We start from the raw sequence: 27311 nt of genomic DNA, 5'->3' as shown, positions 1-27311 counted from the left end.
AAAAGGAAAATAGAGACAGACTAAAACTGAATGGATCAGGTAGGGGTCATTTTAAAACCAGCTTACCTACTCACCATTCAAATCTAACTACTGAGTTATTGAGTTTGATGAAAATCCAATCAGACCCTTGCTGATTAAATATACCTTCCGCTCTTAAATTGCATGCAATAAAAATAGAACGTTTAAAATAACTACCAGAATAAAACAAACAAAAGGGAAAGGTGAGGTGCCATTAGCTAGGTTGCCCTGTAAAGGGGCTGGCACTGTCACTGTCGACTGACTGGCTGCTTTCGATGCAATAGGATTCTACTATTCCAAGCAAAGAATATAAAAATCGAAGTTCTACATGTCCTAAAATTGAAAATGCTGTTTTCAAAAATGTCTCCGACACTAATGCAGGCAGAGACCATATAAATGTTAGCTCAACACTGTTGCTGAAATGCATATTTGAAATGTTTGTGTCGCATAAGCTGTAGAAATCATACAGAACCACGAGTTTCAAATCAAAATAACAGTGGGAAAAAGTTCCCGAAATGAGAATATTTAAAAGTTAAGCCGCCATTTAAAACAAGCGAGTTTGAATTGCTTGAAGTGGAATCTATGATCAGGAAGTGTCTGGATTTTGATGTCCCAGTCAATGAGTTCACTCCTGAATCCATTTAATCGTCCAATGCAGTTCTGTTTGGAATGAAAGGAATAACAGTGTTAGTACATCAAAGATCAGCAAGAAAAGAACACGTTTTATCTTTAGGATCTCCATTAACGTTCTCCATTAATATTCTCAGAAGCCAGTGCAAGTACACAAGAACCCCTACAGTGCAGAAGGATGTGATTTGGCCCATAGAGCCTGCACTGACTCTCTGAAAGAGCCACACAGCTCAAGACCAGAGGATGGGTGTAAAAGGCTAGCCCATCAGTGACACCCATAATTAAACACAACTCTGGAGAGGTTTAAGAAGTCAAGGCTGCGATTGGGGGCGGAGGTTGGGGGGACCGAGATGAAAAGCGATGAGGATGAGGCACTGGGGTAAGAGTTCGTTTGTCTAAATGTATCCAAGTTACTGTTCACTCCACGGGTTAGTTTCAGCGCCTGCCTTAACAGCGGCCTCCCGAGATCCTGTCAATGGACTGTGTCCATCTCACTTTGTCTTTCTGGGCACGCATTTAGGTGACCGATCTTACCTTAGAATAGCCACACCCTGGCCGTCATCAGGACATTGAAGACAATGCTCTTGAAAAACAAAATTCTCAGCCCCATCACCGTCAAAGACAAAAAGTTCACCCTCAGCCGATCTGCCAAAATGAGAGAAACAAATGATAGATCTGGTTTGGTACATATATCATTTGGATCTAAAAAGCAACTGAAACCACTAACTTTTTTTTCATTATCTAGCTACTTGACTTTGTCTGTCTGTCCATCCTGTCCGTCTGTCTGTCCACCGGCCCACCTGCCTGCCTGTCCATCTATCTTCATCTCTCTTTCACTCTGAATCTCTCTCTCTCTCTCTCCCTCACCTTCTTCCCACCCCCACCACTCCGCCCCCGCGCCCCCCGCCCCCCCCCGGATCCCTCGATTTATATATCTCTCTCCTTCACTCTATGTGACGATCTATCTTTCTCCCCATCTCACTATATCTTTATCATTCGATCTCCGGCTCTGTACCCCTGTCTATCTGTCCACTTATCAATCTGTCTATTTGCAAGTATTTTCCTTTGATTAATGTTGAATAAAGTACATACCGTTTTCCGTGTCATGTGATTCTGTCGAGGAATCATATCGACTTGTAAGGCATTTAGTTTGATCTGGAAGGGCACAAAAATAAATGACTTATTCAGTGAGCAAGTGGCATTACTGTAACCATATTTGTTCTCAATATCACTTCCAATAATGTTGTTGTCATAACCAATAGCCACGAAGAAAGTAAGAATCAAACAGCACGATTGGAATTGTTCACTTGATTATTCACAACGGAGAAACATTGGTAACTCTGCCATTTAGTTCGGCCCAAATCTGAGTTCAAAGGGTGTAGGGTCGATTACTCATCAGGGATTAAACACCAGAATCCGTGCCATTCCATCGGGGCAGTATTTCACTGTCTTCCAAAGAAGTGGTGAAACCGAGGCCTGATTTCAGCTCTGCAGTGGATTAATGATATCAGGACATTTCTCCAGAGGAGTGGGATCCTCCAGTGCTCTGGTTAGTATTTAATACTTTCCTAAATTCGGTGATACACCAGCAGCTGCGGGTCCTGGACACTGCCCTAAATTGTAATAGTCAGCTATTATTATTTTTATTCACTTATAGAATGTGGATATCGCTGGCAGGTCAGCATTTACTGCCAATCCCTAATTGCCCCCTTCTGAAGATGGTGGGGAGTCTCCTGCTTGAAACTCTGCATTCTGTGAGGTGTACGTACACACACAGGGCTCCGAGGGAAGAAGTTCCACCATTTTGACAGAGCGACAGTGAAGGAACTGCCAAAATATTTCCAAGTCAGGATGCTGAGTGACTTGGAGGGGAACATCCAGATAATGGTGTCCCCGGGTATCTGCTGCCCTTGTCCTCCGAGATGATAACAGATATATTTTTGGAAGATTCAGCGGAAAGAGACTTGGAGAATTACTGCTGTGTATCTTGTGGATGGCACACACTGCTACCACTGTGCTTCGGTGGTGCAAGGAGTGGGTGTTTGTGAATGGAATACTTAATGCTGGAGCGGCACAGTGGTACAATGCTTAGTACTGTTGCAACCCCCTACCCCCACCCCTCTAACTCCCCTCCCCCAGCCCACAGTGTCAGGGTCCTGGATTCGATTCGTGGTTTGGGGGTGACTGTCTGTGCAGAGTCTGTAGGTTTTCCTCTTGTCAGCGTGGGTCTGATCCACAAGATACACAGCAGGAATTCTCCAAGCCCAGTTTCCTCCCACAGTCTGAAAGACGGGCTGATTAGATGCATTGGCCATGCTAAATTCTCCCTCAGTGTCCCCGAACAGGCGCAGAGTGTGGCGACTACGATATTTTCACAGTAACTTCATTCCATATTTAATGTAAGCCCATTTGTGACACTAATAAATAAACTTTTAATTAAACGGAGCCTCTTTGTCCTGGGTCGTGTCAAATTTCTGAGTGTTGCTGGAGCTGCATTTATCCAGGCAAGTAGCTAGTACCCTACCACAGTCATGGTTATGTCTTGTGGATGGTGCAGAGGATTGGGGAGATTAAGAGACACGTTATTCATCACAGGATTCCCAATTTCCGACATGCTCTTGCAGTCAGAGCACTTATATGGATAGTCCAGTTCAGTTTCAGAGCAACGTTAATCCTCAGGATGTTGATAGTGCGGGTTGACCATTTAGAAGTCTACAAGATTATGAGAGGCATGGACAGATTGGATAGTCAGAAACTTTTTTTTCTCTGTATGGAAGAGTCAATTACTAAGGAGCATAGATTTAAGGTTAGAAGGAGATGTGCCAGGCAGATTTTTTTTACACACAGGGCGGTGGGTGCCTGGAACTCGCTGCCGGGGGAGGTAGTGGAATCAGATATGGTAGTGAGATTTAAGGGGCATCTGGACAAATGCATGAATAGGATGGGAATAGAGGGATATGGTCCCCGGAAGGGTAGGGGGTTTTAGTTCTGTCGGATAGCATGTTCGATGCAGGCTTGGAGGGCCGAAGGGCCTGTTCCTGTGCTGTAATTTTCTTTGTTCTTTGTTTCAGTCATGGTAATGCCATTAAATGACAAGAGCCGATTGTTACCTTCTTTCCTGTTGGAGTTGGTCATTGCCTGGAACATGTGTGGTTCAAATGTTATTGGCAGCTTGTCAGTCCGACCCTAGATATTGTCCAGCTATTGCTGCATTTGTAATGCATTACTTCAAGATCTGAGGTGTCATGAATGGTGCTGAACATTGTTTAGACATCAGCGAACATCCCAACTTCTGACCTTACAATGGATTGAAGGTGATTGATGAAGCAACTGAAGCTGATTGGGTCTGAGACACTGAGGAAATCCTGCAGTGAAGTCCCGAGACTAGAATAAATGGCCTTCAATCATTAGTCAGCTAATCTTTCAAAAAGGCAACATTTTGAGTGACGATGACATTGAGAGTCCTTCGGCGTTAAGAGGATGGATAATATTTAGTGGACGTTCTTCCTATCATAAAACACTCTCAGAGGAGGCAGTAGCGCAGTGACATTATCAATCCAACGACTCAGAATACGAGTGCGTGTTCGAAATTCGCCATGTCAGATGAGAAATTTGAATATTAAATAAAACGGAATAAGAAGTCTAATGATGACCAATGAAATTATTGTCGATTATCGGTAAAACTCATCTTGTTCACTAATATCCTTTAGGGAAGGAAATCTGCCGTTCTTACATTGTCTGGCCTGAAAGTGACTCTTAAATGCCCTCTGCTGAAGGACAATTTAGGATGGGCAATAAATGCTGGTCAAGCCAATGACACACACATCACATAAACGGAAATAAAATAAACTTACCAATTTCAGCTGTGGGTGGGATGTTTACTGAGTATTTCTGATTATTGTGAACTGCCGTGCACGTGATGTTTGGCATTTTCCCGGATTGGGTGAAAGAGAGAAAACTCGAACTCCTGTAATTCCCGCTCTCCAATAGGACACTGGATCTTGCCACATTGACCCCCTGGTCGGATCCGCTGGACAGGGAGAGCTTGATTGTCTTGGGGGAGAAGTCCGAGGCCAAACATACTGCAGCGGTGGTGGTGTTGGGGGCTCCCGGTGGCACTGGCGGGTAAAAGACACTCAATTTTGGTTCTTTTGGGATTTTCACCTCTGAAAATTTAAGAAATAAAAGGAAATAATCAGAATACAACAGGATTACCTCTTCCGAACTGCTGTGCCATTCGATTAGACTCACATTTTTCCTGTGCTTTAATCCCATATAAGTTTCTACATTGATTTACCGAATGCTGAGACTGAATTAGCAATCTTATTCCCTTGGCAAAGAAAAGTCTGAGGAGTGACGCCTGTCTCTCTCTCTCTCTCTCACACACACACACACAGACACACACAGACACATGCACACAAGCCTACGCACACATGTCCAACACACATGCCCGCGCACATATGCTCACACACACATGTCCACGCACACACGCCCATGCACATAAGCAGACACACATACATGCACAGACCGATATAGACAACACACCCAAACACACACACACTCACACTCACACACAGACACACGCACACATGCACACACACACTGACACACACACACACACACACACACACACACACACACACACTTAGTTCCCACTGTGTTTTTGAAAATATTTTAAAGAGAACAATATTTGGACAAGAAATTGATGGAGGGCGGCACTGTAGCACAATAGGTAAAATTACTACCTCACAGCGCCAAAGACCCAGGTTCAATTCCGGCCTCGGCTCACTCTCTAGGTGGAGTGCGTGTGTTCTCCCTGTGGGTTTCGTCCGGGTGCTCCAGTTTCCTCTCAGAGTCCAAGGATGTGCGGGTTAGGTTGATTGGCCAAGCTAAATTGACCGTAAAGTCATGGGATTAATCGGGTAAATATGTGACGTTGTGAAGATCGGGCCTGTGTGGAATTCGGGTGGGTTTCGACTCGATAGGCTGAATGGCCTCGTTCTGTACGGTAGCGATTCTAGGATACACTTTTTTCCTTTTCTCTGAATAGAAGGAGGCCACTCGGCCCACCCATTATTCAATGAGATCGCGACTGATCTGATGTCATAATCCTCAACTCCATTTTCCAACAATATCCCCATCACCCGTGTTTTCTTGCAGATTAAAAATCTGTCTATCCCAGCACTGAAAGTACTTAACGGCAGCCCTATACAGCCATTTGTGATAAAGAAGTCCACAGATCCGACACAATCTGAAGGAAGAAATTCTTCATCTTCTCTCTCTTTAAATCGGCAACGCCTTACTCTGGGGTTTAGCCTCTGGTCCTAGACTCTCCCAACAGGGAATAAAATAGAAGTCTACAGCACATCAAAGGCCCTTCGGCCCTTCGTCTGCCCCATCCAAAGACAACTAACTGACTTCTCTAATCCCATTTCCAGCACTTGGCCCATTATTGTTTATGATATGGCATCAAAAGTGCATAACCAAGTGTTGTGAGGGTCTCTGTAACCGCGACCCTACCAGATAGTGAATTCCAGGTGTCCCTCATATCTCCTATCCCGTACCTTAAATCAATGCCTCCTGTCCACCGCCACCCCCACCCCCACCCCCACCCCCACCGAAAACAAACGCTCCTCATTGATCCCTCTAAAACGGGGATAGGTATCTTCCTGACTACGTTATTTCTGTCCCTCATTAGGTTGAAGCGAGTTTTACAGTGTTCTCTATCTCTATGACTCCATTGGGGTGGCCTCTTCTAACTGTCTATCAATATAACATTTAATTACATTACACACTACCATTTCAGTTACACATCTCCTTGCCAGCTACCAGGTTTTTTTTTATGTTAAAGGCCAGTTAAATGTTTTAAGGAAACAATCCTGAATTGTGGAAACAATAAAACTCTCATCTGCTCCATCTCAATGCCCAATGAAGCCGTTCTTTGGATTCCCAGTGAGAACTGCTCACCCGTTCCATTCAAAAAAAACAGTGATAATTGAAATAACACAGCGACTGTACGTCTCAAGGAAGTATTGGGGGAAAATAACATGTTGAGTAATCATTATCCAGAATTAGTTACTTACTGGGTTCCACAATCAGCCTGGTTCCATTGCCAAAGATGAGCTTTCTAGTCTCTCCATATGTCACACACCCTTTGATTCCATAACAAAATCTATTGTGGTCTCGTCCACCTCTCTCTGTCCCTCTGTCGTGTCCCAGTTGGGTTGGTTCAGACCACTAATGGTGTACACTCAGTGAATATTACTGTGGGGATGGAAGGCGGTGGTGGGGAGTGCTGTGGAGGGGAGGGGGTGCAATTGAGGGAGCTTAGTGTTCTCCTTAGGGACTGGGAGGTTATTGCACGGGAGTTAAGGAAGATTCAGCTACTATGGTACCACAATATAATCCTCACCATGTTCAGGATTCTGTACCGCTCTCTCTGTGTTCTGTATCACTGTGTCTATAATCCTCACCATGTTTAGGTTTCTGTACCACTCTCTCCCTGTTCTGTATCACTCTGGCTATAATTCTCACCATGTTGAGGTTTCTGTACCTCTCTCTCTCTGTTCTGTATCACTGTGCTGTGTGTTGACTCAGTGCACAGTAATAAACAGCCGAGTCGCTCAGTTGCAGTTTGGAGATTGTTAACCGGCCGATTTTCTGGCTAGAATCGGTAGAAGCAGAAATTCTGTCTCCGGCAACATTTTCTTTGTTGTCCCCTCCTGAAGTGTGTGCCTGATGCAATAATTCCAGAGCCTGCCCTGGGGATTGACTGTACCAGTATACTGTGTACTGACATAACCCTGAATATCCACATCTTAGAGTAACTGTGTTGCCTGCAGCAGAGGTTTGGAGAGGCGGATTCTTGGACACCAGGGAACTCGAATCTGGAGGATTAAAAAAAAAGGATATTTTATCCACTTTTTTTTACCATGCACTATGGGAATCACAGGAACATGTCTTCATTTGCGGTATTGTAACCATATTATATCTGATGGAACTAAATTCACTGTTATTACGATACAATCCAGCGAGGACTGAAATGGTATATATTACACACAAAGTACTACTGATCTGGAATGCATTGTCATGATGAGTGGTGACAGCAGATTCAACAGTGAATGAGCTGTTGGTCATTACCAACTGGTTATGATCAAGTACCAGCACAGGAAAGGCAAACAGGGTAATGGGGAAATTTTAATGGGGTTAGGAAGAATTCGATTTCATTTATAAAGGGGCAGCATCTACCAGAAGGGCCGAATGCCATTCTTCCGCGTTGCATGATCCTATGGTGTAGAGTACAATTTAGTTTCTACTTTTCTTATTGACAGAAAAGCACGAGGGACCATTTTATGATCAGTGAGGCAATCTTTTTTCCAAAAATGATCATCCGAGGATAACCCAGAGGTGTTCCACAACCGAGCACAGCAAGATCCAACAGAACATTATTGTGATTTATCAAATCCAAAGGGACTGAACGATGCTGCACATCAAATGTCATTAATTTATTTCGCTTTAAAACTTCCCGGGAGTTTATGTTTGCCTTTTCACCAATGTGTTTATCTTTTTTCTATGTAAAGTATTGTTCTCCATTTCCATTAAAATAGAATTATTTAGTCAGTTTCATTTTATTTCTATATTCACAATCTGTTGTTTGGTGTCTTGTAATCGTGGGAACTTGTCTCCAAGGCTCTCAGCTGTCTGTTAGGTTCAGTTTGTTCAGTTTCCACAGTGGTTTTACAGTTACACACTGGGAACGGCATCTTCCGGCTCTCTGACAATTTCAATACTTTCTGCACATTAACATTCTCTCCCTGGTTCTTCGGGCAGGGTTTTCTCTAAGTCTTAAGAGTCTGCCGAAATAGATCATACCATTTGGCCCAACTGATTTATGTTGCAAATTTATCCAGACCGGCCTCCTCCATCCAGAAATCTAGTTGATATTTACATCCAGCTCCCTTTGTAGACCTATTATCTTCTTCCCCCTGTATGTTCAAGATGTCCCACAAATGCAACAAAACTGCCTTCTCCAACTGTTCTATGTGACAAGTTCTGACAATCCAGCATACAGTTATTACTCCCAATCTGTGTATTAGTTTTATTAGTGATGACCGTGTATAAATTGTTCTAATCTCACATACAAATAAAGAACTGGTCAACACCCACACATTAAACAATCAGAATTTAAATGGTTTTTATGAATTGTTCCCTTCTCTCTTCTCCTTCCAGAGAAAATGTGACCTAGGCTCTTTAACTTTCGAGAGATACACATTTAAGAACTCAAAGAGGGAACTCTAAAAACGTCCCTGTTTTCAACAAAGTTGGGAGTAACTCACCAACACATTCCTGAACTTATCCAGTTAAAAAAAAACAATCCTTTTAGTTTGCAAAACCTTGTCTGTAATTGCCTTGAATACACAAAACCACTGAGCATTCACAGTTCTCTGACACATACACTTCTCAGATTCTCATAAATGGAATAACCGAAGGAAATTATCTTTTTCTCAATTATTGACAATTATTTAAAAGCTGTGACCCAAACCTAAAGGCGTCCCTGCCTGGACACATGCCCAGAATCTGCTTCGCCAAACCTCTGGAGAATACTTTCTGTTGAATGCTTCTGAACTCTTGAGAAGGAAGTATTTGGATACTTAATATCTTCTAATAGGGCAATCACTTTCAGTATGGAATCTGGTATGATAATCATTGGTTCACTTATTTCAAAGATATAATTCATTTATTATGTTTGTGTTAAAATCTTTCCAGAATGTTCCAGATTGGGCTCCATTGCGTTTATCACCACAATCATTTCCTCTTCCAAGTGGTGTTGAAAACAGAGGAGGACTGCTTTAATATCGAGGGTAACGGGTGGGGTGAAATGCAGATCAATGGCAGATGGAACTTAATCCTGAAAATTGCAAGGGGATGCACGTTGGGAGAAGTAACAAGACAAGGGAGTATTTAATGAATGGCAGGACACTGGAAAGCTCAAATGAACAGAAAGATTTGATTCCTTGCCCACAAATCACTGAATGCGATAGGACATTATAATCGGGGCAGACGTGGCAATCGTCTTAATAAGTCATGGCATAAGTTATTAAAACTAATGTTAAACTAAGGGTAATGTTAGAGTTGCACAAAGCTTTCGATAGGCCAATTCTGGAGTACAGTGCTGGTCGCCTCACTATAGAAAGAATATGATTTCACTGAAGGGGAACAGAGGAGATTCACCATAATGTCGCCTACGATGGAGCATTTGAATTTGAAGGAGATCCTGCATAGGTTTACATTGTGTTCTTCAGAGCAGAGCCCCTCTTTGAGGTCTATAAGTTTATACAAGGATTGACAGGGTAGATAGGAAGCAAATGCTCCCCATAGTTGAAGGGTCAATAAACAGGCGGCATATGTTTAGATAAGGAGATGGAGGATGTAGATGAACTTTTGAAACATTCAAGGCTATGGACCTGATACTGGGAGGTGGAATTAATGAAGATTTTGTTGGTACAGGCTTGATAAGCTGAAGGGCTGAATCCATGTTATATAAATCTGTGATAGCATATTTCAACTATGATGTATCAACGGGCAAGGAAGACAGTGAGGAAAATTCTTCATCTCAGGAAGAAGTAACAGAAGCAATCTTTAATAAGTAGAATGGCTTTGGAAGTAATTGCCAACTTAAATGACCAATCAGGGGACAATGGAAGGAATGGGGTTGCCATGGTCACTTCCGGTGCCATGTCACAGCCAAGTAGAATACCTGGGTATTCCACATTCGGAGCCACAACGACTTGTTTCTACTCAGTGCCTCGCTCAGCATCATTTCAGACAGCATATAAAAGTAAACCATATTGCTTTATACTGATGGGCATATTTACTTCACCAGCTGAAAACAGCAGATTTCCATCTGTAACAGTTTATCATCGCCACACTGAGATTGGCCTTTAGTTCCAGTTGCTCACATAAATTTCCTTTAAATTGCACCAGCTGCCCTGGTGAGATTTGACCGTGTGCAGGCAGAGCAGGCCTGTGACCCAGGTCTGGGTCACAGAAATACTAACGCAATTACACTAACACCACATCACCAAATCCACAGTGCGGACATGAACCTAGTAAGTCTGTAACATATTTCGGTTGGAGTCACTTACCAGCTGTGATAGTCACCACTGTTCCAGGTCCGTCTGCATAAATGCCACTCCGACATTGATGTTTATACTGAGCTTTACAGTAATAGATGGCGGTGTCTTCAACTCTCACATCTCGAATTTCCAGAGAAAACGTATTTTGTGCTTTATTCACGGACACAACAAATCTCTCTCCGCTGGAGATCCGCTCCCTTTCTTTCCCGATCTGTGTTTGTTTAAAGAAATGTCCGCCCTCCAAACTAGAAGAATCACCTTTGAAATCACAGGTGATGGTGAGAGACTGACATTCCTTCCTGGTCACCGCTGCTGGGCTCTGTGTCACTGACCCACTGAAAGATCCTGGAAATTAAACACAGAGAGTTTAATGGGCCAACAGAGCTGAACCACACAACAGAGTTATAACCCAAACAGTGTCTATAATTGGGATGGACTGGGGCAGCTTTATACCCAATCCACACAATGTGGGTTAGTTTGAATGGTATTCATTGGGGTAAACAGGCACCCTCCTCATTCTCTCACGCACTGTGTGTGTGTGTGTGTGTGTGTGTGTGTGTGTGGAGGATGGATGGTATGTAAGTTTTCTCATGGCACGAAGATTGACAGAATGGCTAAGAGTGAGGAAGAAGGTCAAAGGTTGCCGGATGATATTGACAACTTGGTCAGATGGCAGATCAATGGCACATGGAACTTAACACTGAAAAGTGCGAGTGAATGCACGTTGGGAGGAGTAACAATACAAGTGTGTATTTAATGAATGGCAGGACACTGGAAAGCTCAAATGAACAGAAAGATTTGATTCCATATCCACAAATCCCTGAAGGAGATAGGGCATGATAATAGGGGCAGACGGGACAATTACCTTTATAAGTCGAGGCAAAAAACAATATTAAAACAGCGGGGTTATGTTAGAGTTGTATAAAGCTTTCGATAGGCCACATCTGGAGCGCTGTGTACAGTGCGGGTCGCCTCACTATTGAAAGAAAAATATGATTCCACTGAAGGTGTAGAGAGGCGATTTGTGGGTGAGACAGAGTGTGTAGGTGTCAGAGAGAGAGAGAGGGAGAGAGAGAGAGAGAGAGAGAGAGAGAAAGGGCGTAAGAGACAATGTGTGAAAGAGAGCGAGTACAGAGTGTGTGAGAGAGAGCGACAGTAGAGTGTGTGATTCGATTCCTGGCTTGGGTCACTATCCGTGTGGAGTTTGCAAGGTCTCCTCCTGTTTGCGCGCGTTTCCTCCGAGTGTTCAGGGTCCCTGCTGCATTTTGAAAGGCGGGCTGATTCAGGGCATTGATCAGAACAGGCGCCAGACTAGGGGAATTTTACAACAACTTCATTGTACGGTTAATATAAGCCTTAGTTGTGACTAAAAAATAAGCTTAACTGAATCCTCCTCGTGTTTCTCCAATCTCTGGAAAAAAATGCAACCCACCATGTTCCCCCTTTCAAGGGATAAGTGAATTGTTACTCGTTTCTTTCCTGAGAAAAACAGACATCGAGGCAATAGTTCCAACTGATAGGTAAAAGCAAATTACTGCGGATGTTGGAATCTGAAACCAAAAGAGAAAATGCTGGAAAATCTCAACAGGTCTGACAGCATCTTTAAGGACAGAGAAGGACGGCACGGTAGTACAATGGTTAGCACTATTGCTTCAGAGCTCCAGGGTCCTGGGTTCGATTCCCGACTCGGGTCACTGTCTGTGTAGAGTTTGCACATTCTCCCCGTGTCTGCGTGGGTTTCCTCCCACAATCCAAAGATATGTGGATTAGGTTGATTGGCCATGCTAATAAATTGTCCCTTAGTTTCCAGGGATGTGTAGGTTAGAAGGATTAGTGGGCATGATATGTGGGTAGGGCGAGGGTGGGATTGTGTTTGGTGCAAACTCGATGGGCCGAAGGGCCTCTTCCTGCACAGTAGGATTCTGTGATTCTCCACAAAAGAGCTGACATTCGAGTCCAGGTGGCCCTTTGTCAAACGTTATCTTGAATGCGTTCTACACTGTCTATCCACTGCTGTCTGATAAAAATAATTCTCACATTCACCACAATGGCTTTGACTGAAGAAATTTCTCCTCTTCTCAGTTCAAATGGCTGAACAGGTTTTCTGCACATCTGACCCCAAGTTACAGACTTCCCACTCTAAAAAAACAAACACCCCGAATTTGTCTTGTCAAGTCCTTTGAGAATATAATAAGCTCTACTGCGTTCACTCTTTATTCCTTTAACCTTAGTCTAGAGAAAATAGGCAGTGGGTCTTCAATCTCCTCCCAAAGAACAAGCATTTTAACTCAAGATTCTATTTGAAGAACATTCATTAAATTCCCTCCGAAGTTTGTAGATCCTTCCCAAAGAAAGAAACCAAATATTACACTACAATCCGAATTTCTTCAAAACTCACTATCAATCCTGAGGTGTTAGGGTGTTGTATTTTCAGTATTCTCCTGAAACAATCTAATCCTTCTCTGTCTGTTGATGAATTGCTTATTCTAATGGAATATTTCCTTCACATTTGTTTGTTGTTGTTCCTGTTCCCCTTTATACGATTTTCACTTCATTCTTACTCTCACACTGAATTGTGTGATTTCAATTAACAGTAATCAGGCATATAAGTCAATTACAACAATAGCTCAGAAACAACCATCACCAACGTCTGTACGTCCTGACCCATTGGTAGGGCAGACTCAGCAGAGCTGGCGGCACAATGGGGTATAGTCGGGAACCACTTGCCCTGGAAGTCCTCAATATCGTCTCTGAACCGCATAAACTCTCCTGACATCAGGTCAGATATGGGCAAGGGAACCTACTGCTGACTACCATGTGCCTCCGCTGATGTATCTAAACTCCTCCATTTTGAACACAAAATGGGGGAAGCACTGAAGATGGCAAGGGCGCAGAATGAACCCTGGTTGGGGGACTTCAATATCCATCACTATGTCTGGCTCGATAGCATACAGCTGGACATAACTGCTAGACTGGAATTGTGGCAGGGAGCAAGGAAGCTGCCAAGAGGGCAAAACACATACTTGACCTCATCCTCAGCAACCTGACTGCTGCAGATGCATCACCAGAGCCGTATCAGCAGGAATGACCACTTACAGTCCTTGTGGACACAAAGTCCTGTCTTCACATTGAGCTATGCTCCATCCTGTATAATGGCACAGTCACCGTGCTAAATGGGATAGATCTAACAATTCATTACTCAGCATCTATAAGACACTATGGGCCATCAGCATCTGCATTGAACTCAAACACAATCTGTAACCTCGTGGCCTAACATATCCACTGCATTGGCAACAACCTTCATCCAGAGGTGTCGAGTGGATGATCCATCCCGACTTCCGCTGGAGGTCCGCAGTATCACTGATGTCAGTCTTCATCCAATGTGATTCACTCAGTGTGACTTTGGGACCGGTTGATGGCACTGGATGCTGCAAAGGCGATAGGCCCTGGAAGTATCTCAGCAACATTACTGAAGACTTGTGCTCCAGAACCAACCACAAATGGTGGAAAATTAGAAAAAGTGATTTTTTATATGGAAGATATTTAAGGAGATATCAGGTGCAATGTCTCTGATTCCAGTCATTGATTTCTTTATTACAAAATTCCTTCGGACATACAACAAGGTTCCTTATACCTGAAGGCCGTTGTTTAATTTCCAGTTTGCCGCCTGGGTCAGGTATTGGTAGAGTCGCTGCGGTTAAATGGACTGGCCGCAGTGACATTGATCTCATTCAGCCGGTAGCTTATTGATATTGCACGTCTGGGACTGCAATCTACTGCCCAGGAGAGAGCTCTGAGACCCCGCTGTGGGGCTGTAAACGGCAGACAGATCTCTCCCAGTCACATTTCACATCCAGAGTGGATTCGAGAGTGTCCTCAATTTGAGTTTGTTAAGAGAAATATATATATCTATATATAAAACATATATATATATGTCAGGAGTGTCTGCGCTCTTGATGTTGATGTGCCCCTTAAAGCAACATTCGCCCAGACGCTGTAAACTCTCTCAGAACACTGAACACTAACACCCGCACCCCGCGCCTCACCACCCTCTCCCCGAACCCACTCCACCCCCGCCCCAGTCTCCCCCCGAGGTTTCGCCCCACCATCCATGTCCCGCTGACCGCCGACTCCAGCAGGTCTCACAGACACTTTCCCCGGGACTGACTGGAGCCGACCCCAGAATCACACCCTGCTCCCAACTCGGAATCTGTACCGGATGATTTTCCACAGGAAGATTGGATGGGATTGAAACCAGAAAGATCACAATGATAAAGTGAAGAGGGTCATTAAACGAGACAGAATGTAACAAGGCGGGATGTAGAATTACTTACGGGCTGTGACAGTCACCACCGTCCCGGATCCATCCACATAATCATATTTACACAGTGACTCCGCCCTCAGTCTCCTCGGTACAAAAACCACCGACATCTCAATCTGCCGGAAAACCATCACCAGTCACTCGGAAATATCCAATTATTCGGGGGATTTAAAATCAATAAATAATATTCAAGGTTTCAATGTCTCTGTCGGTTCAAATTGTAATTTTGTGAGGCCCGAGCTCTCAGTAAATGGCCGCAGGAAGGAAATATTAACTTCATATATCGCAAAAAAATCAAAGAAAGGTGTGAGTGGTGGAGATTACAGTAGAAATAATCCAGATCACAGGGATAATAACATCAAACCAATGATTCACTCTCTGGGCACTGAGAATTTATATTGTAATTGTGCACAGGTATTTGTTAAGCTTCTTTCCACTGTGGCCCACCCCATATATTTACACAGTGTTACAGTTCAGCATCAAAACCTCTGGTACTGGGTGGGATGTTGGGACATGAGTTAAACAGCGCGGAATGTGGTTCCCAGTTCCGGCTGTGAGCCTAGGGTCCCATCTGGTGTCAGGGTTTGCAACTGGGATCAGTCATTCCCATTCTCAATTCACCGAAAACACTCCCAGGAATGAAACCCCCATCCACTCACTCTCCGTATTTAGAAAACTCAAAATGTCAACGGTAATAATCAGGTCTTATTAAAAATAAACTGCGGCACCGAGAGGCTGAGACACAACTGTGGGGATTGGCGGGTGGGGGGGCGGGGGTGGGGGTTATTCAGGGTAGATTAACTCTGGTTTTTCCTTTGGTTCTGTGAGAATCTGCAGGATGAGTTTTTGTATCGCGGGAAGCCGAGGCCCATCACTGTGTGTAGTAATGAGCTTTACAGTAATAGGTGGCGGTGTCTTCAACTCTCACATCCCGAATTTCCAGCGAAAATGTATTTTCTGCTTTGTTCACAGACACAATAAATCTCCCTCCGCTGGAGATCTGCTCCCGCTCCTTCCCAGACTGGGTTTGTTTGAAGAACTCGCCGTTTCGCAAGTAATAGTAATAACCATCTAAAACACAGGTGATGGTGAGAGACTGACACTCCTGCTTGGTCACCTCTGCTGGGCTCTGTGTCACTGACTGACTGAAAGATCCTGGAAATTAAACACAGAGAGTTTAATGGACCATCAGAGCTGAACCACACAATGGAGCTAAAACCCCAAACAGTGTCTGTAATTGGGATGGACTGGGACAGCTTTATACCCAATCCACACAATGTGGGTTAGTTTGATCGGTACTCACGGGGTAAACAGACACACAGGGTGAAAATAAGAAGGATTCCCATCTCTCTGCTGCCCGGAGCTGATGGTTTATATGACGGGGAGCTGGAGACTGCAGAGTTTGACTGCTCTGGGACACTGGATCTCAGAACTGAACTGAAATACCTCAGGCCTGAACATTGTTAATTTAGGCCACGCCCATTGTTTAAAATAAAACTCGAGAATGGAAAGGTGGCAGGAAGCTGTGAACATTCAGTCGAGGCCCCACAGTTATCTGGGCCTCGGAGCTCCCGAGCCCAGGATCTGATCCGTGACTCTTCTGGGTGTTACCACTCAGAGTTTGTGAATGTCCCTCTTTGTCAAAAGTAAGGAACATTCTTCTTTTTTTCAGTGTCCAATTGTAGAGATGGCAGTTAGGACAGTGATATGCTCCTTCTGCTAGATGTGGGAGATTAGGGAACTTTCTAGTGTCCCTGGCGACTATGTCTGCGGGAAGTGTGACCAGCTGCAGCTCCTCACACACCCCATGGTTCAGTTGGAGCAGCAGCTGGAAACACTCTTACTGGATCCAGGGTGAGGTAGCCAAATGGGTACAAAATTGGCTTGATGACAGAAGACAGAGGGTGGTGATGGAGGGTTGTTTTTCAAACTGGAGGCCTGTGACCAGCAGTGTGCCTCAGGGATCAGTGCTGGGATCACTGTTTCTTGTCACTTATGTTAATGATTTGGATGATAACATAGGGGCCATGGTTAGTAAGTTTGTAGATGACTCCAAGATTGGTGGCATGGTGGACAGTGAAGAAGGTTATCACGGATTGCAACGGGACCTTTATCAATTGGGCCAGTGGATTGGTGAACGGAAGATGGAGTTTTATTGAGATGAATGCGAGGTGATCCATTTTGGTCAATCAAATCAGGACAGAACTTATTCATTTAATGGGATGTTGTGGACAGTTATAAAACAAAAAGATCTAGCAGTACAGGTTCGTAGCTCCTTGAAAGCAGAGTCACGGGCGGACAGGGTGGTGAAGAAGGCATTCAGCATGCTTGGTTTCATCGGTCAGAACACTGAATACAGGAGTTGGGACGTCTTGTTGAAGTTGCACAAGACATTGGGAAGGCCACATTTGGAATACTGTGTACAATTCTGGTCACCCTATTATAGAAATGATATCATTAAACTAGAAAGAGTGCAGAAAAGTTTTACTGGAATGCTGCCAGGACACATGTACAGATATACACAATCTCAGATAAACAGCTACAGACAAACTAACAGACACACACAAACACATACACAAACACACACAGACATGCCCACAAAAACATAGACTTACATAAACACAAGAACTGACACACGCAGACATACAGCTATCACACACACTCTCACAAACACAGAGATAAACTGAGACAATGAACAGTTGATGTTAATCTCTAATCCACCTGCTGGGAACTAAAATAATGTAAGAAGTCTCACAACACCAGGTTAATTTCCAACAGGTTTATTTGGTAGAAAAAGCCACTAGCTTTCAGAGCGGTGCTCCTTCATCAGATCAGTGGGAGTTCTATTCACAAGCAGGGCATAGAAAGACACAAGCCCAATTTACAAAATTATGGTTGGAATGCGAGCCTTTACAGGTAATCAAGTCTTAAAGATACAGACAATATGAGTTGGGAGAGGGTTAAACAAGTTTAAAGAGATGTGCATTCTCTCCAGCCGGGATAGTAAGTGAGATTTTGCAAGAACAGGGAAAGCCATGGAGATTACAGATAGTGTGACATGAACCCAAAGTCCCGGTTCAGGCGTCCTCATGTGTCTAGAATTTGGCTTTCAGTCTCTGCTCAGAGATTCTGCGCTGTCGTGTGTTGTGAAGGCCGCCTTGGAGAAAGTGTATCCGAAGATCAGAGGCCGAATGCCCCTGACCACTGAAGTGTTCCCGGACAAGATGAGAATACTCTTGCCTGGTGATTGTCGAGTGGTTTTCATTCAACCGTTGTGGTAGCGTCTGCATCATCTCCCCAATGTACCATGCTCTGGACATCCTTTCCTGCAGCGTATCAGGTAGACAACGTTACAAGAATATGCACCATGTACCGGGTGGATGGTGTTCTACGTGAGACTGTACCCTTAACACTTGATTACTTGTAAAGACTCGTGGTGGGTTGTGCGATGACTGCTCTTGGATGTTGCTTCGAGAGTAGCCTAGTGCTTCACGTCGTTAGTGTACGCTTAAACTGGACCAATTAACAGGCAACATGACAGCCCAGTGACTATCACTGTTTGCGGTCCAGTTACAGGGGCCGGGGTCAGATCTCCATCTTGGGTCAGTGTCTGTGGGAGTTTGCACATTCTCCCCGTGCTTGCGTGGGTTTTCTCCGGGTTCTCTGGTTTCCTCCCACACCCCCAAAACGTGTTTTTAGGCTAAATTGGATCTCCCTTAATCTGGCGCATGTATAATTCCCTAAATTTGCACCCCTTTATTGTGGAGCACACTAGATGTAGACAAAAGCCGCAGGTAGGAGAAGGATTGGAATGAGGCACTCACCGACTGTTAAAATAGGCAGCGCGGGCTTGTAGGGCCGAAGGGCCTGTTTCCTGTGCTGGGTTGTTCTTTTGTTCTTTGACTCCCATTCCAACCATTAGTTTGCAAATTGAGTTTGTATTGTCATATGCCCTGTTTGTGAACAGAACTACCACTTATCTGACGAAGGAGCAGTACTCCAAAAGCTTTTGCTACCAAATAAACCTGCCGGACTTTACCCTGGTGTTGTGAGACTTTTCACTGTGTTTAGCCCAGTCCAATGCCGGCATCGCCACGTCATCACTAAAATAATAACAGAAGTTAATCTAAAGCTCGTGAAATGAGAAAACGCATAAATAGACCCCATAGCTCAGAATGGGAGTGCAATTGGTTCTCGGTTGTCCATGATCTTTGAACAAATGCAGAATTGGAGAGATTATAATATTTGAATTGTAATATCTAATGTATAAAGTATCTGGGAACAGAGTGGATTTGAGACAGGCTGGAAGGCAGACTGAGGTAATGAGATTGAAGCGGCTGTTCTGAGTGAATGGGTTTGTTGCAGAGAGGGATGCATGGATGGGACAGAGAGAGCTGGATGGAGAGAAGGAGGGAGGGTGAGATGGATGGAGGGATTGACAGATGGATAGGGGTGAATGTGAGAAGTTCCAGTTGAAAACGTTCCCAGTGTCTCTGAGCAGCTGAACTGGGGAAGCCTTTGGGCAGAGACCGCGCTGCTGCTATTTCCCTTCCTGACCACCGGGGGTCGCTGTAACACGCCCGGGCACTGGCCCGCCCAGTGTCACCTCTTGCCCACTCCGGCCCGGCCGCTGCTCGTTGGCGGAAGACCCGGGTCCTGTAGAGAGGCGGGGCCAGCCGCCATATTGCCGTGACGTCACCATCAGCCCCTCCCCCCGTTGAGGAAAAAGCGACGGTTCAGAAATGTAGAAAATGAGAGAAATTCCCACCCGGAAATCCCGCCCGGAGCGGAATTAAAATTAAATAAAATACATATTTTTATAAAGAGGCAGGTGGCGGAACCGCGCATGTGCTGTAGTATTTTCCCAGAGCGCACCGCGCGGGTGTGATTGAAAAATAGACGGAATAAAAAACAGAAACGATTTTCCCGAATGGAGAAGGAACCGAAAATCTGACGGGTGAGGATGTGAATAATAATCATCAAGATTCAAAATATTAAAAGATTAAAATATAACTGCCTGAGTGCATGTGCAGGAGGGGAATTCCCCCAGAGTGCAGCGCGCGGGACGCCGTCTCCCCTGGCAACGCAAGATGGCCGCTGGCCGTCTCCCATGGCAACGCAAGATGGCCGCCGCCGGCGGTGGGTGTGATTGTGGCGCAGGCGCAGTGAGGTCTGCCTGCAGCCCATTGTCCAGATTGCCCCCCAGTGGATGTGGTGGGGATGGTGCAGCAGATGGAGCAACAATCCCAGTTTCAATGGGGGGAGAGAAGCTGCAATGCTGCTCCCTGTTGTTCACTCCTCTCCCAGTCTCAGCATTGCAGAGTGTTTAAACAAGAGGGTGCATTGTCACAGCAGCACCGAGACCTGCAGTTTAAGTTTATTTATCAGTGTCACTAATAAGTACGCTTACATTAACACTGCAATGTCGCCATATTCCTGTTTGGAAACACTGACGGAGAATTTAGCATGGCCAATGCATCAGACTTTTGGTCTGCTGGAGGAAATCAGAGCATCTGGAGGAAACCCATGCAGACATGGGGAGAATGTGCAAACTCCACACAGACAGTGACCCAAGCCGGGAATCGAATTTGGGGCCCTAGCGCTGTGAGGCAGCAGTGCTAACCACCGTGCCACTGTGTTGCAACTCTCTCCCCCAGATATCAAACTACGCCCCCCCCCCCATTAAAATCATAAAATCCCAACAGTGCACCAAGTCTACGTCAACAGAACATTTTACCCGATTCCCGTAACCCCACAATACATAAGAACATAAGAACATAAGAAATAGGAGCAGGAGTAGGCCATCTGGCCCTTCGAGCCTGCCCCGCCATTCAATAAGATCATGGCTGATCTGTCGTGGCTGATCTGTCGTGGCTCAGTTCCACTTTCCCGCCCTCTCCCCATAACCCTTAATCCCCTCTCTTATCAAAAACCCTTGAATCCCCCTAACCTTCACATCTTTGGACATTAAGGGAGAATTTAGCATGGTCAATCCACCTAACCTGCCCATCTTTCAGACCCCACAGATATTCTGGTTACCCTATTATAGAAAGGATATCATTAAACTAGAAAGAGTGCAGAAAAGATTTACTGGGATGCTACTGGGACTTGATGGATTTAGTTATAAGGAGAAGCTGGATAGACTGTGACTTTTTTCACTGGAGCATAAGAGGCTGAGGGGTGATCTTATAGAGTTCTATAAAATAATGAGGGGCACAGATCAGCTCGATAGTCAATATCTTTCCCCAAAGTTAGGGGAGTCTAAAACTAGAGGGCCTAGGTTTAAATTGGGAGGGGAAAGATACAAAAGTATCCAGAGGAGCATGTTTTTTTCACACAGAGGGTGGTGAGTGCCTGGAACAAGCTGCCAGATGTAGTCGCAGAGATGGGTACAATTTTGTCTTTTAAAATGCATTTAGACAGTTACATGGGTGTGATGGGTATAGAGGGATATGGGCCAAGTACAAGCAATTGGGATTAGTTTAGGGGTTTTTAAAAAGGGCAGCATGGAGCAGTTGGGCTGAAGGGTCTGTTTCCATGCTGTAAAACTTTATGACTCTATATGGGAGGAACATGAAAACCCCACACAGACAATGACCCGAGGCTGGAATTGAACACGGGTCCTTGGCACTAGGAGGCTGCAGTGCTAACCACTGTGTGAATGTGCTGCCACTCAGGCAAGTGTATTTGGAGGGAGCACAGGACAGGAGGGGGGTGGGGAGTGTGGGATGATTTCTAACTCACTTTGATGTGGGGAGGGGTGGAAATCAGAAAAAAAAAAGCTTTGCCTCAACATTTTCCCTCATTCCTGCTCTTGTTACTAATTAAAAACCTGCTCACTCCTCCATTCTGCCCATCAATAGGGCTAACAGAAAGCAGGGGAAAGGGTGTGACACAGAAAGAGGCCATTCAGCCCATCACACCTTCACCAGCTTGGGAAATAAAGACTAGCCCTTCATTCTAATCCCAGTTTGCAGCGATCCAGCCCCGAGCCCCCCTTACTACATGTTCCAGCATTTCAGCTATAGATCTGAGTGTGAGGTGAGTGAGCCGAGAGATTTCTGAACCATCAGTTTAGGCAGTGAATTCCAGACACCCACCATCCCTTGAATGAGAACCCTTTTCCTAATGCCCCCTCTAATCCTTCCACCAATCACTTTATATCTGTGCAGCCCCCACGAGCCCCCCTCCCACCTCCCCCATCCCCACCCACCCACAATAAGTGACCTCTCTCTGCTCAGGGGAAACAGGCCTTTTCTATCCACCCTGTCTTGGCTCCCTCATAATTTTGGACACCTCAGTTCAGTCTCCCTCAGCCTCCTCTGCTCTGAGGAAAACAAACCTTGCCAATCCAGTCTTTCCTCATCACCACAATTCCCCAGCCCTGGCAACACTGTTGTAAATCCAAATGGTTATCCAATCCGACTAAACTGTCCATTTAACATTGTCCCATCGCCAACTGTGAACAACCACCAGATACTGGCACCACTGTGGCACACTGGTTCACACTGCTGCCTCAAAGGGACTTGGTTCAATTCTGGCCTCGTGTGACTGTGTGGAGTTTGCATGTTCTCCCCATGTCTGCGTGGCTTTCCTCTGGGTGCTCTGGTTTCCTCCCACTGTTCAAAGATGTGTGGGAGAGGTTGATTGGTCATGCTTTAGTGACAGGGGGAGTTGCAGGGTAAATGTGTGGGATACGGGGACAGGGCATGGATGGGATTGTGGTTAGTGCAGACTTGATGGACCGAATGGCCTCCCCTGTACTGTAGGGATTTTACACACAAATGAGAAACAGAGACTTTGCAAATGGTGGGGTAATTATTCAGAAAACAATGGGATATTTGTTGACAAATCCGGTAAATCTCAATGATGGTCATTGTCCAGGTCTACATTAAAACAATGGTGCAGCCCAAGGTTAAAAGTCATTTATCCTGAAAGTGGGCATTGCCACTGACTCCCAATATAGCCGAGAGATGCAAACTCACACCACACCCTGATGTGGCGAAGGGGACCCCTCTCAGTTATTACAATCTGGGACTTGTGTCAGTAATCTCTGTCCTGAACCTCCCAGAGGGATTACAATCTGGGCCTTGTATCAGTAAACTCTGCCCTAAACCTCTCAGTTATTACAATCTGGGCCTTGTATCTGTAAACTCTGCTCTAAAATTATCTCAGTTATTACAATCTGGGCCTTGTATCAGTAATCTCTGCCCTAAACCTCTCTCAATTCTTACACTCTGGGCCTTGTATATGTAATCTCTGCCCTTAACCTCTCTTAGTTATTGCAGTCTGAGCCTAGTATCTGTAATCTCTGCCCTAAACCTCTCTCAGTTATTACAATCTAGACCTTAAGCAGAGGACGCAGAGATTTAACATAATTGACAACAGAATTGAAGGGGGTGATAAGAAGATTTTTTTTACACAATAATATGATCTGGAATGCACAACCTGATAGGTACTAGAAGCAGGTTTAATAGTAACTTTAAACGGAAATTGGATAAATATTGACAGAGTTATGGTGAATGGGATTAATTAGATAGTTCACTTATCTTTTTGACATTTTGAATGTTTCTCCCCTAAGGTTTTAATATTTGATCTTTTCAGTCACAATGTGTCTGAAACAGAAGCTTAAACCATTGGGTTTGATGAGCTGTCAGATCTGTTTCTTATACATCTTCTCCGGAGTCTTCAACATATCATTGATGAAGACGAACATCTTGCCAGGGCTATCCCCACACCCCCACTTCTTGCTTTCAGACAACCACACAACCTCAAACAGACCATTGTTCGCAGCAAACTACCCAGCCTTCAGGAGAACAGTGACCACAATACCACACAACCCTGCCACAGCAACCTCTGCAAGACATGCCGGATCATCGACATGGATACCATCATCACACGTTAGAATACCGTCCACCAGGTACATGGTAAATACTCTTGCAACTCGGCCAACATTGTCTACCTGATACGTTGCAAGAAAGGATGTCCCGAAGCATGGTACATTGGGGAGACCATGCAGACGCTACGACAACGGATGAATGAACATCGCTCGACAGTCACCAGGCAAGACTGTTCCCTTCCTGTTGGTGAACACTTCAGTGGTCACGGGCATTCAGCCTCTGACCTTCGGGTAAGCATTCTCCAAGGCGGCCTTCATGACACACGACAGCGCAGAGTCGCTGAACAGAGACTGATAGCCAAGTTCCGCACACATGAGGACGGTCTCAACAGGGATCTTGGGTTCATGTCGCACTATCTGTAACCCCCGTGACTTGCCTGGGTTTGCAAAACCTCACTTACTGTACTGTCTGGAGACAATACACATCTCTTTAAACTGTGATCAGTGCTCCTTCCACTCACATTATCAGCCACTTCAGGTCTTGAACAGCAGGTTAGGTGTAAGGATTCGCATTCTAATCAGTAATCTCTAAACTGTCTGTGCTTTATATGCTCTGTCTGAGGCCAGAACTCTCCATTCACCTGACGAAGAGGGTGTCCCTCGAAAGCTTGTGAGTCTATTATCAAATAAATAGGTTGGACTAAAACCTGGTGTTGTCAGACTTTTTACTAACTTGAGAACTGCAGATCACCATGAGAAGGAACTGCTTATTTTCAGTTCCTCCAACAGATATACCTCAGAAATCAGAAATCTCGGGATATCCTCATGCCCTCATTATTCTCGCCACAGATATAACAGCTCTCGGTCAGGCTGAGTCAGTCACATGTGTCTCTGTTATGATGTTTCCACTTCTATTTTATCACTCACTTCCCAGTGACACTCACCATAACACAGACACTTTAAAATATCATTGCTCCCTTACATCTTGTCCTCCTATTATAATCGAATGTTTGTTGGGCCTCTTGTCTCCCTTAAGGTCAGATTACCTGCAGTTCAAATGACGTCAGAGACACTGAAACTGACCTTTGTGATTATTATTTACCAGACTCCAGTCAGCCCCAGGAGCTGCAGTTGTAAAATACAGTAAGACGTCTCACAACACCAGGTTTAAGTCCAGAAAGTTTATTTGATAGTAAAGCTTGTGGGATTACTATCAAATAAACTGGTTGAACTGAAACCTAGTGTTGTGAGACTTCTTTCTGTGTTTAGCCCAGTCCAACACCAGCATCTCTATGTCATGACTACCATCGACGTTGTAAAATACAGCAGGATTGGAATAACTGACAGGTTATTGTTTCATACTGACAGTAGCAGAGTAACACACACTGGAATTTAAATACATTATATCGATAGACCATGACTCACTCACACTATCAAATGAAACCTAAACTTTGGTTATGGTGCACTGGATACTGACTGGATTATCATTACATTGGATCTAATGCTGTGTTCACTCACATACTGCAATGTGACTCTTATTATGTGAACAAACACTGTTTATGTTACACTCAGAGTCAGTCAGTGTTTTGCTGGGTTTTCTCTGTGCTCCATCTCCACTCTGATTGGACTGGAGCCTGTGTGTGTGTGTCATTGTTACACTGACACTCTGTTATTATTGGACAAGCAGCAACTTACTGTCACAATGCCCGGCTGATTGACGGCGACGCGAACCAATGGGAAGAGGAGGCGGTGCTGGAGGACTGAACGGGAGCGCTCGGTCCTCCAACCAATAGGAGCGAAAGAGGGGCGGGCCCAGCTCTGATTGGAGCATGCGCAGTGTGAGTAATGGCGGTGGAAAGCCGGTTTTGTTTTGGGCTGGGAAATCTGTCAGAGCTGATTGGCGGTACGGAGAGAGCAATGGATCGCCCAGGTGGGTGAAAACGCTGCGTAAGCATGTGGTGTAAGCAGCAAACCGCGGAAGAGAGCTTCCCGGACCCAGTTTGTACCGAGCAGGGCCGCAGCTCCTCAGGTTCGTCACGGGTTAACATTCGCCATCTTTATTGGGGGCAACACACACACACACACACACACACACACACACACAGCGGTGCGCACGGGCTGCCGCCATGTTTGTCGAGGGCAATGATGTCATTGAGTGGGAGGAGCTTGTTCCCCATTGTTCAGAATGGAGACAACTTGTCCATCAAACTGCATCAACCCTCTGAGTCCCAATGTCTCATTGATGAGGCAGAGCGGTGACAGAGAAGGAAAAATAAAGGGAAATAAAAACAGAAAATGCTGGAAAATCTCAGCAGATCTGACAGCATCTGTGGAGAGAGAATAGAACGCTGTCTCCACTCACATTGTCTGTACCTTTAAGACTTGATTACCTGTAAAAATTGGCATTCCAATCATTATTTTGTGAATTGAGTTTGTGTCTTTCTATGCCTTGTTTGTGAACAGAACTCCCACTCACCTGACAAAGAAGCATCGCTCCGAAAGCTAGTGGATTTTGCTATCAAATAAATCCATTGGACTTTAATCTGGTGTAGTGAGACTTCTTACTGGGTTTACCCCAGTCCAACACTGCCATCTCCACGTCAGAGAGAATAGAACCAACGTTTCAAGACTGGATGACTCTTAAAGCTTGTACATGTGTACAAAGAGCATGTAAACTTCAACACCTCCATGTACCTTTGTACACCTCTATCAATCTACTTTGCTCCAAGGAAAACAACCCCGATTTATCTTAAAAGAAAGACACTGCAACAAGGTAAAAGTGAAGGTAAGAGTTTTATAAATTTTCTTAAATAATTGGTACTCGAAATGTCAGCCTATGGGGTTAAGTGCTGCACTTGTGAGATGTGGGAGATCTGTGATGCTTCCAGCATCACAGGTGACTACGTCTACAGGAAGTGCACCCAACTGCAGCTCCTTACGGACCGCATGGATAGGTTGGAGCAGCAGTTGGATGCATTTCGGAGCATGAAGGTGGTGGAAAGTGTCACAGTTAGGAGCTTTAGAGACATGGTCACACTCAAGGTGCAGACAGATAGATGCGTGACTGCTAGAAGGGGCAGGCAGTCAGTACAGGAATCCCCTGTGGTCATCTCCTTCTCTAACAAATATGCCGTTTGGATACTATTGGGAGGGGGTATAGCTTATCAGGGGATAAATAGAGCAGCCAGAGACCTGGTACCACGGCTGGCTTTGTTGTTAAGCAGGGAGGTACAAAGACCACTAGAACAATAATTACAAGGAGCTCTATACTTAGGGGTGCAGATAGGTGCTTCTGTGGATATGAAAGAGACTCCAGGACATTGTGTTGTCTCCCTGATGTCAGGGTCCAGGAAGTCTCTAAAAGGGC

The 27311-nt window shown here is 44.9% G+C and overlaps 2 protein-coding genes and 1 long non-coding RNA gene across 3 annotated transcripts in view; 1 reads left to right on the top strand and 2 right to left on the bottom strand.

Annotated features, from left to right (window-relative positions):
* The window catches only part of LOC145362483 (uncharacterized), a 204576-nt gene that overhangs the window by 171059 nt on the left and 6206 nt on the right, over nucleotides 1-27311 (top strand). The window lies entirely within an intron of this gene.
* Nucleotides 562-1820, bottom strand: LOC145362551 (uncharacterized). The gene is made up of 3 exons (XR_013890001.1): nucleotides 1741-1820; nucleotides 1183-1293; nucleotides 562-678 (listed from the first exon to the last, which is right to left on the bottom strand). It is a non-coding gene; the product is annotated as an uncharacterized LOC145362551 (long non-coding RNA).
* On the bottom strand, nucleotides 4544-16451 carry LOC145362327 (uncharacterized). The gene is made up of 4 exons (XM_080218403.1): nucleotides 16409-16451; nucleotides 10794-11129; nucleotides 7226-7535; nucleotides 4544-4814 (listed from the first exon to the last, which is right to left on the bottom strand). Exons 1-4 carry the CDS (start codon nucleotides 16449-16451, stop codon nucleotides 4544-4546), a joined length of 960 nt encoding a protein of 319 aa, XP_080074529.1.

This window comes from Carcharhinus amblyrhynchos, unplaced genomic scaffold, assembly GCF_965287045.1.
Source record: "Carcharhinus amblyrhynchos unplaced genomic scaffold, sCarAmb.v2.hapA scaffold_38, whole genome shotgun sequence".
NCBI classification, from domain to species: Eukaryota; Metazoa; Chordata; class Chondrichthyes; order Carcharhiniformes; family Carcharhinidae; genus Carcharhinus; species Carcharhinus amblyrhynchos.
This window is presented reverse-complemented; position numbering and strand designations above follow the sequence as displayed.

Bases quoted from the DNA above. Each gene is read 5' to 3' on its own strand.
- LOC145362327 (XM_080218403.1), bottom strand. From the start codon at position 16,451: ATGGGAATCCTTCTTATTTTCACCCTGTGTGTCTGTTTACCCC. The intron at 7,536-10,793 runs GTAAGTGACTCC...TTAATCCTCCAG, and splicing joins AGTGGTGACTATCACAGCTG to ATTCGAGTTCCCTGGTGTCC. The intron at 4,815-7,225 runs GTGATACAGAAC...TTAAATTTTCAG, and splicing joins CTGAGTCAACACACAGCACA to AGGTGAAAATCCCAAAAGAA.